The sequence below is a fragment of the Dysidea avara genome, chromosome 10 (assembly GCF_963678975.1).
Source record: "Dysidea avara chromosome 10, odDysAvar1.4, whole genome shotgun sequence".
Taxonomy (NCBI): domain Eukaryota; kingdom Metazoa; phylum Porifera; class Demospongiae; order Dictyoceratida; family Dysideidae; genus Dysidea; species Dysidea avara.
The window spans coordinates 17,674,995-17,689,475 of NC_089281.1; the positions used below are offsets into that span (position 1 = coordinate 17,674,995).

At 39.9% G+C, this 14,481-nt stretch overlaps 5 protein-coding genes and 1 long non-coding RNA gene across 9 annotated transcripts in view; 4 read left to right on the forward strand and 2 right to left on the reverse strand.

The window, feature by feature from the left end:
- The window catches only part of LOC136268611 (signal transducer and activator of transcription 4-like), a 55,576-nt gene extending 52,034 nt beyond the window's left edge, over nt 1-3,542 (reverse strand). For both annotated transcript variants that reach the window (XM_066063996.1, XM_066063995.1), the window contains exons 1-3: nt 3,404-3,542; nt 975-1,098; nt 752-930 (exon numbers count right to left, since the gene is read on the reverse strand). The gene's annotated coding sequence lies outside the window, so the exon portion shown is untranslated. The remainder of the gene's footprint in view (nt 1-751; nt 931-974; nt 1,099-3,403) is intronic.
- The window catches only part of LOC136268607 (tripartite motif-containing protein 2-like), a 33,847-nt gene that overhangs the window by 11,910 nt on the left and 7,456 nt on the right, over nt 1-14,481 (forward strand). The gene's annotated exons all lie outside the window — the stretch shown is intronic.
- The window catches only part of LOC136268605 (tripartite motif-containing protein 2-like), a 168,841-nt gene continuing 157,884 nt past the window's right edge, over nt 3,525-14,481 (forward strand). For 2 of the 3 annotated variants that reach the window (XM_066063984.1, XM_066063985.1), the window contains exon 1: nt 3,526-3,592. The gene's annotated coding sequence lies outside the window, so the exon portion shown is untranslated. Of the gene's footprint in view, nt 3,593-14,481 lie in introns of all 3 variants that reach the window. The other variant, XR_010707058.1, reaches the window with a different exon arrangement.
- LOC136268968 (uncharacterized) lies at nt 4,533-5,250 on the forward strand. Its single transcript, XR_010707166.1, has 3 exons — nt 4,533-4,752; nt 5,092-5,161; nt 5,217-5,250. It is a non-coding gene; the product is annotated as an uncharacterized lncRNA (long non-coding RNA).
- On the forward strand, nt 5,260-9,325 carry LOC136268969 (uncharacterized). Its single transcript, XM_066064441.1, has 9 exons — nt 5,260-5,466; nt 5,517-5,708; nt 5,767-5,886; nt 5,938-7,142; nt 7,199-7,351; nt 7,398-7,586; nt 7,656-7,785; nt 7,842-8,755; nt 8,800-9,325. Exons 3-9 carry the CDS (start codon nt 5,874-5,876, stop codon nt 9,313-9,315), a joined length of 3,120 nt encoding a protein of 1,039 aa, XP_065920513.1. The 5' UTR covers nt 5,260-5,466; nt 5,517-5,708; nt 5,767-5,873; the 3' UTR covers nt 9,316-9,325.
- On the reverse strand, nt 8,649-10,632 carry LOC136268970 (uncharacterized). The gene is made up of 2 exons (XM_066064442.1): nt 10,435-10,632; nt 8,649-10,388 (listed from the first exon to the last, which is right to left on the reverse strand). The coding sequence occupies exons 1-2, from the start codon at nt 10,511-10,513 to the stop codon at nt 9,355-9,357; spliced, it is 1,113 nt and encodes a 370-aa protein (XP_065920514.1). The 5' UTR covers nt 10,514-10,632; the 3' UTR covers nt 8,649-9,354.

A 14,481-nucleotide genomic window follows, 5' to 3' on the forward strand; every position in this document is an offset into this window, starting at 1 on the left:
GAGATTTCACTGTGATTACATCACTACACTGACCATATGACAGCCTTAATAGGCAAGAAGTTATACCTGGTAAAAAAATCAGTATCCTAAGTTCTCTAGTAAGAGCCTAACTCTCTCTTCAAGCTTTCTCCCAGCTAATTTACATAACAATGAGACAACCAACAAAAGCAATGTAACAGTTGTACACACAACGCCATGCATGTTTGTTTTCACACTCCTACGTGAAGTACAACTGGTTTGTGGTCTTGCCACATCACAGATTTACATGTGTCTTAATTAAAAGTGAAATTTTGATTTTAGTAATGGATTTTGATTGCTAAAGTTTGTGCTGCTATTGTTTTCACATGGAAATTCAGATGCTATAATAATCCACAATATGGTACTTATTAAGTTGTAGAGCTCGTAAAAGACAAATTTTCACTATCATTCACAGAATACAATGCCCATAAAACAACAACAGTTTACAACTATGTTATTCCACTGCTGTATACAGAAATGATAAGACAACACAACAAGTATGACAGTTTTTACTAAAGATTTTCACTGTACAGAATGTGGTATATTATAATATATTCAAGACCGGTCAACCCTGTAGAAACAGTACAACCAGTTTAGAGCAGTTGAGTAAATATAAGCATACATTGAAGTGCTACCCCCAATTGTTACGAGCACACACATAATGTTTATCATAGTAGATAAGGAACTTGATTATAGGTCAGTATTGCAGCAACATACATATTGATGTACTCACTTTAAGCCTTGGATCATCTGGTTGTGAATATGAGGTCAAGTGTGGCTTAAGTGTTTTGACCTTCTGAGGTACATCTCACAATAAAGCAATCCAAAATTCTGTCAAACTTGAATAAAAGTGACAGTCCCCTTTTGCTTAAAATAATGTTCAAATGCACTGACCACTGATAAACTTAGCACCTACACAAATGATAATAATTATTAAATATGCAGTACATTCTTACCTTAACATGTTTTCTGTAATAATAGTGATACAAATGTTCTTGCTTGATGTTAGGAATGAAAGTCATCCAGATAAGAACTGACACTTCTCCTGTATATCAACCAACTTTAGTGACATCCATTATCCTGTGTAGAGAAGTTAACTATATAATAAAGCTAATATATGAACCAGTATGGGAAAGCTGGTCTTATCATGTATCGAGAAATGCCAGTTTCAAGTATTTAGTGTGTTGTAGCTTGCCAATGGTTGAAGTTATGTGTATCAAATTTTCACACGTTTTACACCAATTCCTTACCTTCCAGAGTATGCACTGTGCAAGTAGCCAACAACTAAGTTTCACACCATTTTAGATAGTTTTTAAACCGTGGTTGACTGTATCAGGCGAGTCACAAAAGGGGAGGAAGGTGGGGGGCCGGAAGGAGGGCAAAAGGTTAAAAAAATTGAAAAGGAAGGCATATGGATGAATTAGGCCAAGTTATGGGCCATTCAGGTCTCAAAATATGCTAAAATGAAAGGAAAATTCACAGCAGAGATACTTATTCAACACCACGGAGCTGTACAGTCGCATATAGCCATCCCCAGGCTGACCACAGCTCCATTAAGACCCCACACCGCATGTATGGATCACCACTGGGCTTTGGAAAAGCAGCCAGCAAAACCAGACCACTCAAGTCTAGCTGATTTTGATTTGATTGTTAATTCATGTAGCTTTGTGTTCTGGGTGAAAAATCAAATCTGCTGACATGGGCGATAAGACCAGTCTCCCAGACTGGGTCACATATAATGATATCAGTATATCAGTTATCTTAATGCAAACTTGTGTTGCACACTGTTATATAACTTTCATTTTACGTCCATAATATGGTTTATGGCTAGTCAGGTATTGATAAATATAGTATCCAAATACAGTGTACAGAACCCCATTAACAGACACTTCCTGTAATGGACACCTCCTAATTACGGACACTATACCATGGTCCCTAACACACTCTCAATGCCCACAGTACAATAGACACCTCTTAGGACAGGCAAAGTAGATTGTTAGTTTATCATCAGCCACTTCCCCAATTTTGATACTGGCGGGTAGTCATTAATAATGAAGGAAGTACCCAAAATCAAACTTTATGCTTACACTTTACCACCTTTCTGAACCAGGAAGAAATGTTTTCCATAGCTGAAAATGATTGGCTAGTTTGTCTAAACATCTAAATATTAAAGCACACGATCAATTATAACAGTAATAAATTTAGACACAGCAGGGTGGAAGATGATATGAGAAACTATAAATCAACTTTGCCTGGCCTACAAGGGGGTGACACACAGGCACTCACTGTAGGTAGATCTGCAACTGCGGTCAAAGTCTTGACCCACTCAAATTTCGTTTTGACCTGTGACTAAGAGCCTTTTTCAATCTTTGACCGGTGACCTAGCAATAATATTTCAGTACTTTTCGATTGTGGGTTGGAAATTTTCACCTTTGACTGTTGACTTGGTAAGAATTTGGTGGCCTTGACCTTTGCCTTAGACCACGGTCGCAGATCTACCTACAGTGAGTGCCTGTGTGTCACCCCCTTGGCCTATAAACAGCTAGCTAACGAACAACCTATATGAGTACCCCTGCCATACTTGGATCTGGATTTTAACTGCTTAAGACAGCTGTATGGTTGATACAACACAGGGGGTACAACTGCACAACCCCAAATAATAGACACAATACATTGTAAAATTGTATGACAGTTGTATGATTGTGGGTATATATGATTGTTCCTACATTTAGTAAGCTTACATGATAAAAAGTAACTGCTACAAAGCCCTGATTAAACCTATCTTAGAATATGCAGCCACAGTCTGGTCACCCCACACGCGAAGAGACATCGATGCCATAGAAAATGTCCAAAGACGAGCAGCACGGTTTGCATTTAACAACTACTCTAGATATTCCAGTGTCACTGAAATGTTATCTAACCTTAATTGGCCTACCTTAGCCAGATGCAGGAATGAACAGAAGGCTACAATGTTATTTAAAATTATATCTCACCAAATCGACATTAATGCTGATGATTTCCTTTTTTCTAATCCTAACCTACATCACACCAGAGGCCATGATAAGAGATTTTTAACCCCAATGACTAGAATTGACTGTTATAAATTTTCTTTTTTCCCCTCTGCAATCAATATTTGGAATTCCTTACCCCAACACGTGATTGATTTAATTAACAGAGATTGACCAATTCAAGCACAGCCTAGCTGGACTAGTAACTGTTTAATAATTTATCAATGTGTATATATGGTCTTGTGTACAGTAAATATTGTATAATTGTATAAGTTTGTTTTCCTTTTGTAATTGACAGTAGCAATTGTACCCTTTTTGTGCACCATACTCTTTTGAGGTCTGCACAACAATCAATAATAATAATAATAATGATTTACCTCTCTAAATAACGATTCCGGGTCGCAGTTCCTTATTGTCAACCCTCCTCACTACTTAAGATAATCAAGTAATTCCACTTACAAAAGACAACACACGATCCACACCAATTTAATTAGAATACTCGGGTCCCTAAGAGTATAAACTAGGAGGACTGTTCAGGAACATTTACGAAGAGTTTCAAGCTATAGGTATGTGACCATAGACAAGAATCAGCTGCGTATACCATAGTAACTGGCTAACTAACTAGCCAGTTGCTGTGTAAACCATGTGTCTTATGTAATGTAGTTTACACTTCATGGCTAATTCGTGTGTGCGAATGTATATAGCCTGTGTATTGGTTGTGACTGGTTAGCTACTCTTAAACCTCAACCTCCCTCCAAAGGACACCTCCATAACATGTTGCTGTTAGACCTTCAGTGCTGGTCACTGTAAAGCACTAATAATAATAATAATAATAATAAAAGGACAAGCAAACATGGTCCCCAAATGTCCGTTGTTTAGAGATCCAAATTCTCCAACTGAAATGAAGTTAGCTGCAGTAGTCTTTAAATTTCAAGTTAGCTACTGAGTCCACATTGTTATCAATACCTACGTGGTAGTGGAGAAAGAAGTGGAACATAAAAGGAGTAGGGCTGCACCGATTCCACTTTTTACCGATACTTCAAATACCAAGTACTCAGCTGGAAAGTATCTGCAAGTACAAGTACCGATATCAAGTACCTTAAAGTAGCTACTTCATAGTGCACATGTTGTGACCCGTACACGTATTTGTCCTATACACATATGGGATATCCCATACGAGTATACCTATACGGGCTTCCTATACGAGTATGAGGTATCCCGTACACGTATGGGTATACAGGGTGCCCATACGCGTATGGGTCACTAGCTTATATCGATCTATTAGTTAAATCTTTCATCCAAGGAGATAATAAAAAATTCATTTTAAACCTTCTGGTTGACCAACTAGCTAGTCTAGGCTAGCTAGCTAGCAGCTACTCAAGTCCCGACAGTTTCATGCAGTGGCGAATCTTTACTTTTGATTTTATAGCAGATGATCGAGATACTCTAATAGAACAGTCACTCTAATAGAGCAGTCAGGCTACAATTTAGTACAACCATAGATATTTAACCCCCCGGGATTGGAAACCGCAAGCCGCTTTCTTTGTGTCAAAGGAAACACTCCGCGTTGCCTTGTTAACACGTTCTTTTGATCCCCGCTGTCTTCTTGTCAAAACGTGAAAAGGAATGGTAGCGTTGCTGTAGCAGTGGACGTAGCTGGCCAACTTTATTGCTTCCTTGTAGCAGCTCGTTTCTGTCGGCTGGCCTCGCGGTTCGTAGTAGGAAGGTCAGTCCGTCTCATTTTTGTCACACTTCCCTCGTGTATTTGTTTGGGGTTCTGAGGGAAGGTGTTCTAGCTTTTACAGCAACATTTCAAGGTGTGCTTGAAGCGTTCTTCTACTGGGAATCGTTCACAGCAAGTTTTAGGTTCATAGCTACAACCTATCGCTTTTTATAATGGAAAGATCAGTTATGAAGGAGGTGAAAAGACTAAAAGTTTGAGGCTTGTATTTGTATTTTGAAGGGACATACAACACTTTTTTAATCATAAAATAATATCTTTGTATCTACAAAATGGTTTCCACGTGTTTGTACACATCTATTGGTAATAATGTGTCTATTTTAGGCCACTGATCTGTTGCTGGTGGAATACCAAGGTTCGCTGCTTGTTTTCAACTGGAGTACTTGCTGCAATGGTATTTTGAAGGCTGTTTATATAATTTTGAATCAAATGGTTTTGTTTACAAATAGTTTAATGATAGGAGGGGACACAGAAGGCTGAGGCTAACTAGTCGTAAGCATTTTAAGCCAAAACCTAAATTGCCCAAGAGTTTGAGGGTCTCCATTTCCAAGCAGAAAGTCTCTGAACTTAAAGTGTCACTACCGATTGAACTAGTGAACTTTCATGTATCTGTCCCTATTTCATCATTTCTGGACGGACCAGTTCCTAATATCTGTGTTCTACACAGGAGGCTGCAATCGCTGAATAAGATACCACAAGGTACGTATGAATTGTTGCAATGGAATTGTGTGCACAAATTTTGTTCCAAGGGTGGAGCACCAGTATTCAAGATCGCTTGCTTACTCTCTTTGAGGTTTCATGCTCAGAGAAAGCTGCTGGACCTGCAGTGGTTAAAGCTATCAAGGTAAACAGTGATTTTACCTGGACTGCTTCATACCGAGGGCATCCAATATCCCATGAATGTCAAGTACTACAAGGGTCACCAGCATTGGTTAATACCGGTAAGGCTTTGCTGGTTTGATGTGGTGCATGCATGTTGACGTCTATTGATAATTGCAGCTCAAAGACTTGTAGATTTACTTGAAACAGTTTGTAAGAGTGAAGTATGCAAGGGAAACTTTGAAGAGAAGTACACTTCATTGCCCAATATCCACGATGACGTTTTAATGAACCAGTCTAGTAAGTTTATTTTCTCTTTTGGTGCAACAAATTATGATGTTAATACAACAGGAACTGAAGTTGTTGGCATATTGGACTCTAGCAGAACTGGTGTTCCATCAATTCACCATGCCAAGTGCGAAATATTGGTGAACTGTGCACAAGAACGGTGTGGATATTGTGGAAAGCATCGTAAGTCACTGACAGCCATGGCTTCCCGTGCATCTCGCTCAGATGTGCCGATAGACGATCGTACCTCTCCTACCAGCCACACAACTTATCTTTGCTTGACAAGTAAAGAAAAAAGTGAACGCCTTCACCGCTTGCACAGTGACAAAAGAGCATGCCAGCAGCAGGTCAGAAGATTGCAAGAGGCAATAGATGAATCGATCTTGATTGATGGGGTGACTGTGGATAAAGAACTGAATGGTGACCTAGTGCAACTGATGAAAAACTGTACAGAAAACGTTTATTCTTCTCACAAGGAAGGCACCTTTGAACGATTGTTTTGGGATCAACAGCAGAAGGCAAACTCCTTGGAGAACAGCAAATCTATGCGTTGGCACCCTCTGGTCATCAAATGGTGTCTGTACCTAAGACACTTGTCTGGAAAAGCTTATGAGCTTTTGCGCAGTTCTGGGTGTATAAAACTACCTTCCCAAAGAACATTAAGGGATTACACCCACTATATCAAGAGCCAGGTGGGATTCTCTGCTGAAGTAGATCAGGCAATTGTTGATGCTGCTGACCTTACCAAAGATCTTCACAAATATGTGACTTTGATTATGGATGAAATGTACATCAAAAGCGATTTGGTATATGACAAGCATGATGGCACTCTAATTGGCTTTGTCAACATCGGTGATGTAAACAATCAGCTACTTGATTTTCAGGCTTTCATTGACAATGGGGAGTCAAAATCTTCTCTGGCTACAACGATGATGGTGTTCATGGTTAAGGGGCTGCTCCATAAGTTTGAATACCCATATGCTCAGTTTGCCTGTGGAAGTATGTCGGGTGACCTGATCTTTGATCCCATCTGGGAAGCTATTGCAAGGCTTGAAAGAATTGGCTTTTTTGTGTTAGCTCTGTGCTGTGATGGAGCTTCGTCCAACCGTAAGCTCTGGAAATTGCACAGCAAGGGAAAGGAGCTAGTGTACAGAGTGCCTAATGTTTTTGCTGCTGAAGGGAAGAGATTTCTGTATTTTATTTCAGATCCCCCACACCTCATAAAGACGATACGAAACAGCTGGTACAACAAGAAGAGGAAGTTATGGGTAATAAATATTTCATTTAGCAAGTACCACCTTATTTTTGTGTATGTTATTCCTAGTGCAATGGGCAAAACATTGAGTGGCAGCACTTGGTGGATTTATATAATGTGGAGACAGAGAAGGAAGAAGGGACACGTCTTGTGACAAAGTTGAAGTTTGAGCACATAAACCTGACTTCTTATTCCAAGATGAGGGTTGATTTAGCAGCACAAGTATGTTTCATTGTATTGCCTGCCATGTGTATTATATGTTTTACAGGCGCTTAGTGAGCAAGTGGCTCATGCCCTGGAACAAACAAGAGGAGACGAAGTTTTAGAGACCATTAAGTTCATTCGATACATGGACAAATTTTTTGACTGTCTAAATGTCACTAACCTAGAGGTTGGATACCACAGAAATAAACGTTTCCAGGAACCATACATGTCAAGCAACGATTTTCGTTTGAAGGTTTGTTGCATGTGAACATGTACTTTCTGCAAAGGTCTCTTTATTTGTTTACTCTCATACTACTTGTAGTGGCTGCAAGACGATTTCATGGGATACCTGAAAAGCTGGGAAGCCTCCGTTAAAAAGCGGAAAGGTTATACACCCAAGGAGAAGATGATGCTTATGCCAGATGAGACACTCCAGGGAATTGCTGTGACAGGTAATAAATTGTACTGTGATGCAAGATTGTAATATTTGTTGTCAATTTGTATGCAGTCAAATCATTTGTGGAGATTGTTCAATACCTTTTCACTGTTCCTGGTGTTAAGTGCTTTCTGAGTGGGTGGCTATCACAAGACTGTTTGGAAAAATTTTTTGGCTGTCAAAGACAGCGGGGAAAGAGCAGTGAAAATCCCAATGAGTATGAATTCTGCAAGAACTCCCAAGCTCTACGTGTCATCAATTCTGTCTGTGGGCATGTGCCCAGAGGGAATTGCAGGGGTAGCAAAACTTCTATTGACTGGGAAGAGGAAAGTAAACCTTTGCCAAAACGTAAAAAGGAAAGATCAGAAAATCACCCGCCATTACCTGAGAAGTGTGACCTAGCAAAATCACAGTCCCAGCCTTCATCCACCTTACTAGTTGTAAAGTCGCAGTGCCAGCCTTCACCCATGTTGCCAGCCACAATTGTGAAGTCACAGTGCCAGCCTTCATCCATGTTGCCAACTACAATTGTGAAGTCGCAGTACCAGCCTTCACCAGCCACAATTGTGCCAGCCTTCACCTGCCACAATTGTAAAGTCGCAGTACCAGCCTTCACCCATGTTGCCAACTACAATTGTAAGTCTCAGTGCCAGTCTTCACCCATGTTGCCAACTACAATTGTGAAGTCGCAGTGCCAGCCTTCACCCATGTTGCCAGCCACAATTGTAAAGTCTCAGTGCCAGTCTTCACCCATGTTGCCAACTACAATTGTGAAGTCGCAGTGCCAGCCTTCACCCATGTTGCCAGCCACAATTGTAAAGTCTCAGTGCCAGCCTTCACCCATGTTGCCAACCCCAATTGTGAAATCACAACATCAACCAATGAGGGATTGTCAAAATCCTGAAGTTGTGGTCACCATTAATAAGTACAGTTTGAAGCAATGTGACCTTTCAACACTACAGGACAATGAATGGCTGAATGACATGGTATGTACATTTGTGCATATGGTAATAATTTATTGTAATTACAGGTGCTCAACAGCTACATGAGTTTGATTATGGATAGATGTGATGATGTTTATATCTTCAGTACATTCTTCTATACCAAGTTTTCAACTTCGGGATACCAAGGAGTACAAAACTGGACTAATAGGGTAATAATATTTGACAAGAGGGTGTTACTGTTTCCAGTACATCTTACTAATCACTGGTGCCTTGTTGCTGTTTACATGACTACTGGTAGAATTACTCTACATGACTCACTGCCAAGCAGCAACAGTGCACACTGTATGGATGTTGTTGAACGTTATTTAGTTATAGAGGCAGCTGAACGGAAATTTACTTTAGGAAGTTTCAGCAAGGAGGCTTACACAATTCCTCAACAGAGTAATTTTAACGATTGTGGTATTTTCGTTTGTATGAATGGGCGCAGCATTGCAGAGAAGTTGGACTATAAATATTACTTGAACATTCCAAGAACAAGGCAACATATTAAGAATGAATTGTTATGTTCCAAACTTTTAACTTTTAACTGTGTGGACATATAATGGTACATTTTTTTTTTAAATTAAAAGGTACTTAATTCATTAATCAGTGCTATCATGTAGTTCTCTGCGTAAAGCTTTAGCTCGTTGTGTGCCTTTTGCTGTTGCTTGCTTATGCTTTTCCATCAGGTTACTTGCGTAGGAATAACCTCTCACTGTTACAAACAATTCCACAATTTTATGTAGCAACAATTTGTAAGTCTCTTCATCGCCAACATCAAAATCAGCTTGTGCTATTAGCCAGTGGAATTCAACCTCCTCACTTTCCACTACATGCTTGATTATGGCTGACTTATGGCCTGAGCCTTTGAGTAACTGCTTCAGGCACTTTCTCACTTCTTCTTCAATTGCTACAAACAGCAAGTATGTTGTGTTTTTTACATACCACAAACCACCCCTGTCTACCCGTTGTGTCCATTCTTCATCAGTGTTGGTAGTATCAGAATCTTTGTCTGCTGTCAACTCCATCAAGCAGAGTACAAGTTCCTCCTTCATGTCATGGTTACTACGCTCTAACTGCTTACGGAGATGACGACAAATGTATCCAGCTGTGTAGCGTAAAGCATTCCCTTCATTATTAGTTAGTGGCTCAACAGCTTGTGAAGAACTGCTTTCAATTTTTGTCGCTTTCCTTATGTCTTCATTGAACATCAAGGTTGTGAGCTGCTGATATAGAGTGGGTGTTGGGTTCACCTTTGCTTCTGAAAGTAACTTTTCCCACAGCTTTGTAAATTCTTCTGATGAGCGAAGTATGAAAAATGATTGCCACAGTCGATCTCTGTTAATACTACTTGGATTGAGGTACTTTATACAGCCTTGAAATCGTTCTTGAAGCTGCTGCAAAAACGTAAGAATCGTTGGAAAGTTTTCATCTTTAGTTGCCCAGTCCAGCAACAAAACTGCTGCCTCACGTGCTTCCCTTGCAGCCTTTGAGTCAAACTTGAAAGTTTTGTCCTCTAAAACATTATAAATCGCCGTCACGAGCTGCTCGTTTGAGGATAACGTCGAGGATTGCTGGCTCGATGATGACGACATCTTCTTGCCCGACTTGGGTCGGCCTCGACGTTTGGGTGCCACTATTTAAAACTGGGTAATATTTCTCTACTACACACTTTAACGTACCTATGACTGCAGGCGTGTCTGGTGACCCGGAAGTTTCGTTCAAAGTGGGCTCCATCATCCGTGATCCATGCCCTGCCATGCCTTTGACTCTAGTAAATTACAGTAAACTAGTATTTGAATATGCGGAGAAAGTACAACAGGGACTGTATGTGTTAATATGTGTTGATAAGCCCGTTTCCAATCCCGGGGGGTTAAATATCTATGGTACAACTCTCATCCTACAGTTAGTTTATTTGACAGTTATTAAAACTTCACAGCATAAAAGCTGGAGGTCTACAGGACTCAACAGTCCTGTAGCCTGAAAACAAATTGAAATACATGCAGCTTTGCATACAGTGTTTGCATGAGTGAATTACAAGTAAATTGTATTGAGTCACTGATCAAGGTTAATTGTGTTAAAAGTGTAGAAATTAGTTAAAACTGGAATGGCTGAACATCAATAACATGGATAGACAGTATGAAAGTTGCTGAGTGTAAATCAGGATTATTAAGAATTCTTCCTGGAGATAGTTTATAGCTAAATGTTGCTTAAATTGATGTACTAAAGAGATGTGCATGTCGATCACAGGTATATAGATGGTCCCACAATCTGACAATTCTGTTGAAATAAAAGTGCTGATGTATGGAAGAAGGTGATTTGGAATGAACTACGGTAACTTGCAAGAGTTTCCAGATCTTGTATAGCTCAGTTATACAGCTGTTTTCATTAGCTTACTGCTAATGTTATGCTGATGAATGTTAATGATCAGATAGCTGCTTGGGATACTTTACTGAAACATTAGTCATTGAGTTCATAATGTGTAGTAGTATGTGTACATTAGTGGTAGCAATTGTAGCTGCTCAAGTCGAGTTTTTAAATTCATAGTTAAATGATTTAATATGAATTTCATTGCCCTGCATTGAATGCATTCCAATGTGAGTATATATGTCCTTGTTTAACCATGGACTCCATAGCTGAGAACAATAGAACAACTGAGATCTGACTATGAAAACATAATTGTTTTTCACTAGGATAGTGTTTGTCCCTAAAAGTACGATGGAGAAGTCCCAGGGTTTATTAGACTTTTCCTGCAATGATTTTATAGCTATAGTGCTCTGACCATTGCGGGTTGTCAGTAAAAGTAATACCGAGGTCTTCTTTGTGTAATGTTTTATTTGGAGAGTTGAAGCTCTTGGCCAGAATTGTACATGAATAGCTAAATTCAGCTTCATTGAAAAGAATATCAGTGTTACAGCTCCAGAGTGAGATGATGTTAAGTCCTTGGTTTATATGAATTGATAATCTGCAGTCATTTAGTATCATCAGCAAACAGAAAAGGAATTGAAGAACAAATACTCTCTGGAAGATCACTGATAATAATGGTGGCCCACGGACACTACCTTGTGGTACTCCTGAGAGAACATTACACAGCATTTTGACACACTGAAATTGGTATATACTTTAAGTAAAATTTGAGCCATTGCCACAAATTAGTTCAGTAGTTAAGGTAACCTAAAATCTAGTAGAATCTCAAAACTTTCTAGAATATCAAATTTTTATAGCCAGTGGGTTTCCTCAGAACTTTTGTTATATTTTATTTCCATTATTCTTTCAGAAACCCCTTACAAAAATCCTAGATCCACCACTGAGTTTGCAACATCTATTTAGTTTTAAGGCATCCGGCTCGATTTTTTTGCAACAATTAACAGACTCTATTTCAGTTTCTGGAAACCTCAGAATCGCCTCTGACTAGCCTGGGCAGGGACAGTCAGTAGCTAATACTGCCATCTTTCAATCATATGCCACTGGGGCAAGCTGGGGATGGCAGTCCATCAAGCCCAGGAGTTAAAATAGAGGGGAGAGCTGTCCCATACGCGCCGTCCCATATATGTATGGGGCAAGTGATCTGCTCCATATGCGGCAAGTGATCTGCTCCATATGCGTATGGGGCACCCCATGCGCGTATGGGATGCTCCATACGCGTACGGAGCAAAATACGCACACGATTCATAACACATGTACACATTTATTCTATAGTGCATTTCATGGTATTCTTGTACACGTTTTCAGTATGATTCATGTTTATAATAAAGTAGACAATCAAGATTCACAAAGAAGGAAGTCACTGAAATGCAAACCAGTGTGGATATTCCAGTATTCTTCTGAAGAAGTGTAGATAATATCATAATGGTGGTTATTCTAATACTGAAACAGTCATTTCTACTTGATTGCTCTACTAGAGTAATTGACTGTTGTATTAGAGTATATCGATCTGTTTCTCAGTAAAGCATTTTCACATGTAGGTTTCTGTATAGATCAGTTATTTTGCTGGTAGTTAGCTATTAGTGTTATACTTGATGCTTTTAGGCATCCACTGTGCTAGTAAAATAAGAAAGTAAACAAACGTTATTTTATTCTCTGCACATGCACGTGATAAGAATCGGTATCTGCAATAATATAATGGCCGATTCCAAAACAGCAGTATCAGCCTGATACCAATACTAGAATCGGTGCAGCCCTAAAAAGGAGTAAGTACACCATAGCTGCTGCTAATAGAACGTTCATAATGGAACACAATTTTAAAGTTAGTATGTTATTGTTTAATATCATTGTAAAATTACAGAATATTCTATTAGCAGCAGCTATGGTGCACTTTCCTTTGTCCTCCTTTTATGTTCCACTTCTTTTTCCACTACCATGTAAGTGTTGATTCAGAGGAGGTTGGATACGATATAAGCGCTTCTGAAATTTATTCTGTTAATTGCATATTTCTAATATGTGACGAGGAGTAAGTGATAGAAGAAATGTTTAGCAATATCCACACCACGTACCTCATCATTAGGGGTGGACCCCTAGAGGCTTAATGAACTAGGTAATGAGACTCTATCTATTTCTGATCTAGTCACTAACAACAAGCACTCAAGTAACACATAATGGCTTTAGTACTAGTGTGAGTATCCGTGATCCACAATTTTGTAATCAGTGGATTGATTGCAAAGGTGTACCATTCTTTGTTTGTACAACAGGTGGAACATAACTGAAAATGAAGTGGTATGATCACATTACATTTCAGTGTAGTTGACATGTGATTTCAGTTGAATTATATCTGGCACCATTCTTCTTTCCTTTTGATGTGGTATACAAGTTTGAGACATTTTTATAGATTCCTCTAAACTTTATAACTTGGTTGTGTGTGTGTGTGTGTGTGTGTGTGTGTGTGTGTGTGTGTGTGTGTGTGTGTGTGTGTGTGTGTGTGTGTGTGTGTGTGTGTGTGTGTGTGTGTGTGTGTGTGTGTGTGTGTGTGTGTGTGTGTGTGTGTGTGTGTGTGTGTGTGTGTGTGTGTGTGTGTGTGTGTGTGTGTGTGTGTGTGTGTGTGTGTGTGTGTGTGTGTGTGTGTGTGTGTGTGTGTGTGTGTGTGTGTGTGTGTGTGTGTGTGTGTGTGTGTGTGTGTGTGTGTGTGTGTGTGTGTGTGTGTGTGTGTGTGTGTGTGTGTGTGTGTGTGTGTGTGTGTGTGTGTGTGTGTGTGTGTGTGTGTGTGTGTGTGTGTGTGTGTGTGTGTGTGTGTGTGTGTGTGTGTGTGTGTGTGTGTGTGTGTGTGTGTGTGTGTGTGTGTGTGTGTGTGTGTGTGTGTGTGTGTGTGTGTGTGTGTGTGTGTGTGTGTGTGTGTGTGTGTGTGTGTGTGTGTGTGTGTGTGTGTGTGTGTGTGTGTGTGTGTGTGTGTGTGTGTGTGTGTGTGTGTGTGTGTGTGTGTGTGTGTGTGTGTGTGTGTGTGTGTGTGTGTGTGTGTGTGTGTGTGTGTGTGTGTGTGTGTGTGTGTGTGTGTGTGTGTGTGTGTGTGTGTGTGTGTGTGTGTGTGTGTGTGTGTGTGTGTGTGTGTGTGTGTGTGTGTGTGTGTGTGTGTGTGTGTGTGTGTGTGTGTGTGTGTGTGTGTGTGTGTGTGTGTGTGTGTGTGTGTGTGTGTGTGTGTGTGTGTGTGTGTGTGTGTGTGTGTGTGTGTGTGTGTGTGTGTGTGTGTGTGTGTGTGTGTGTGTGTGTGTGTGTGTGTGTGTGTGTGTGTGTGTGTGTGT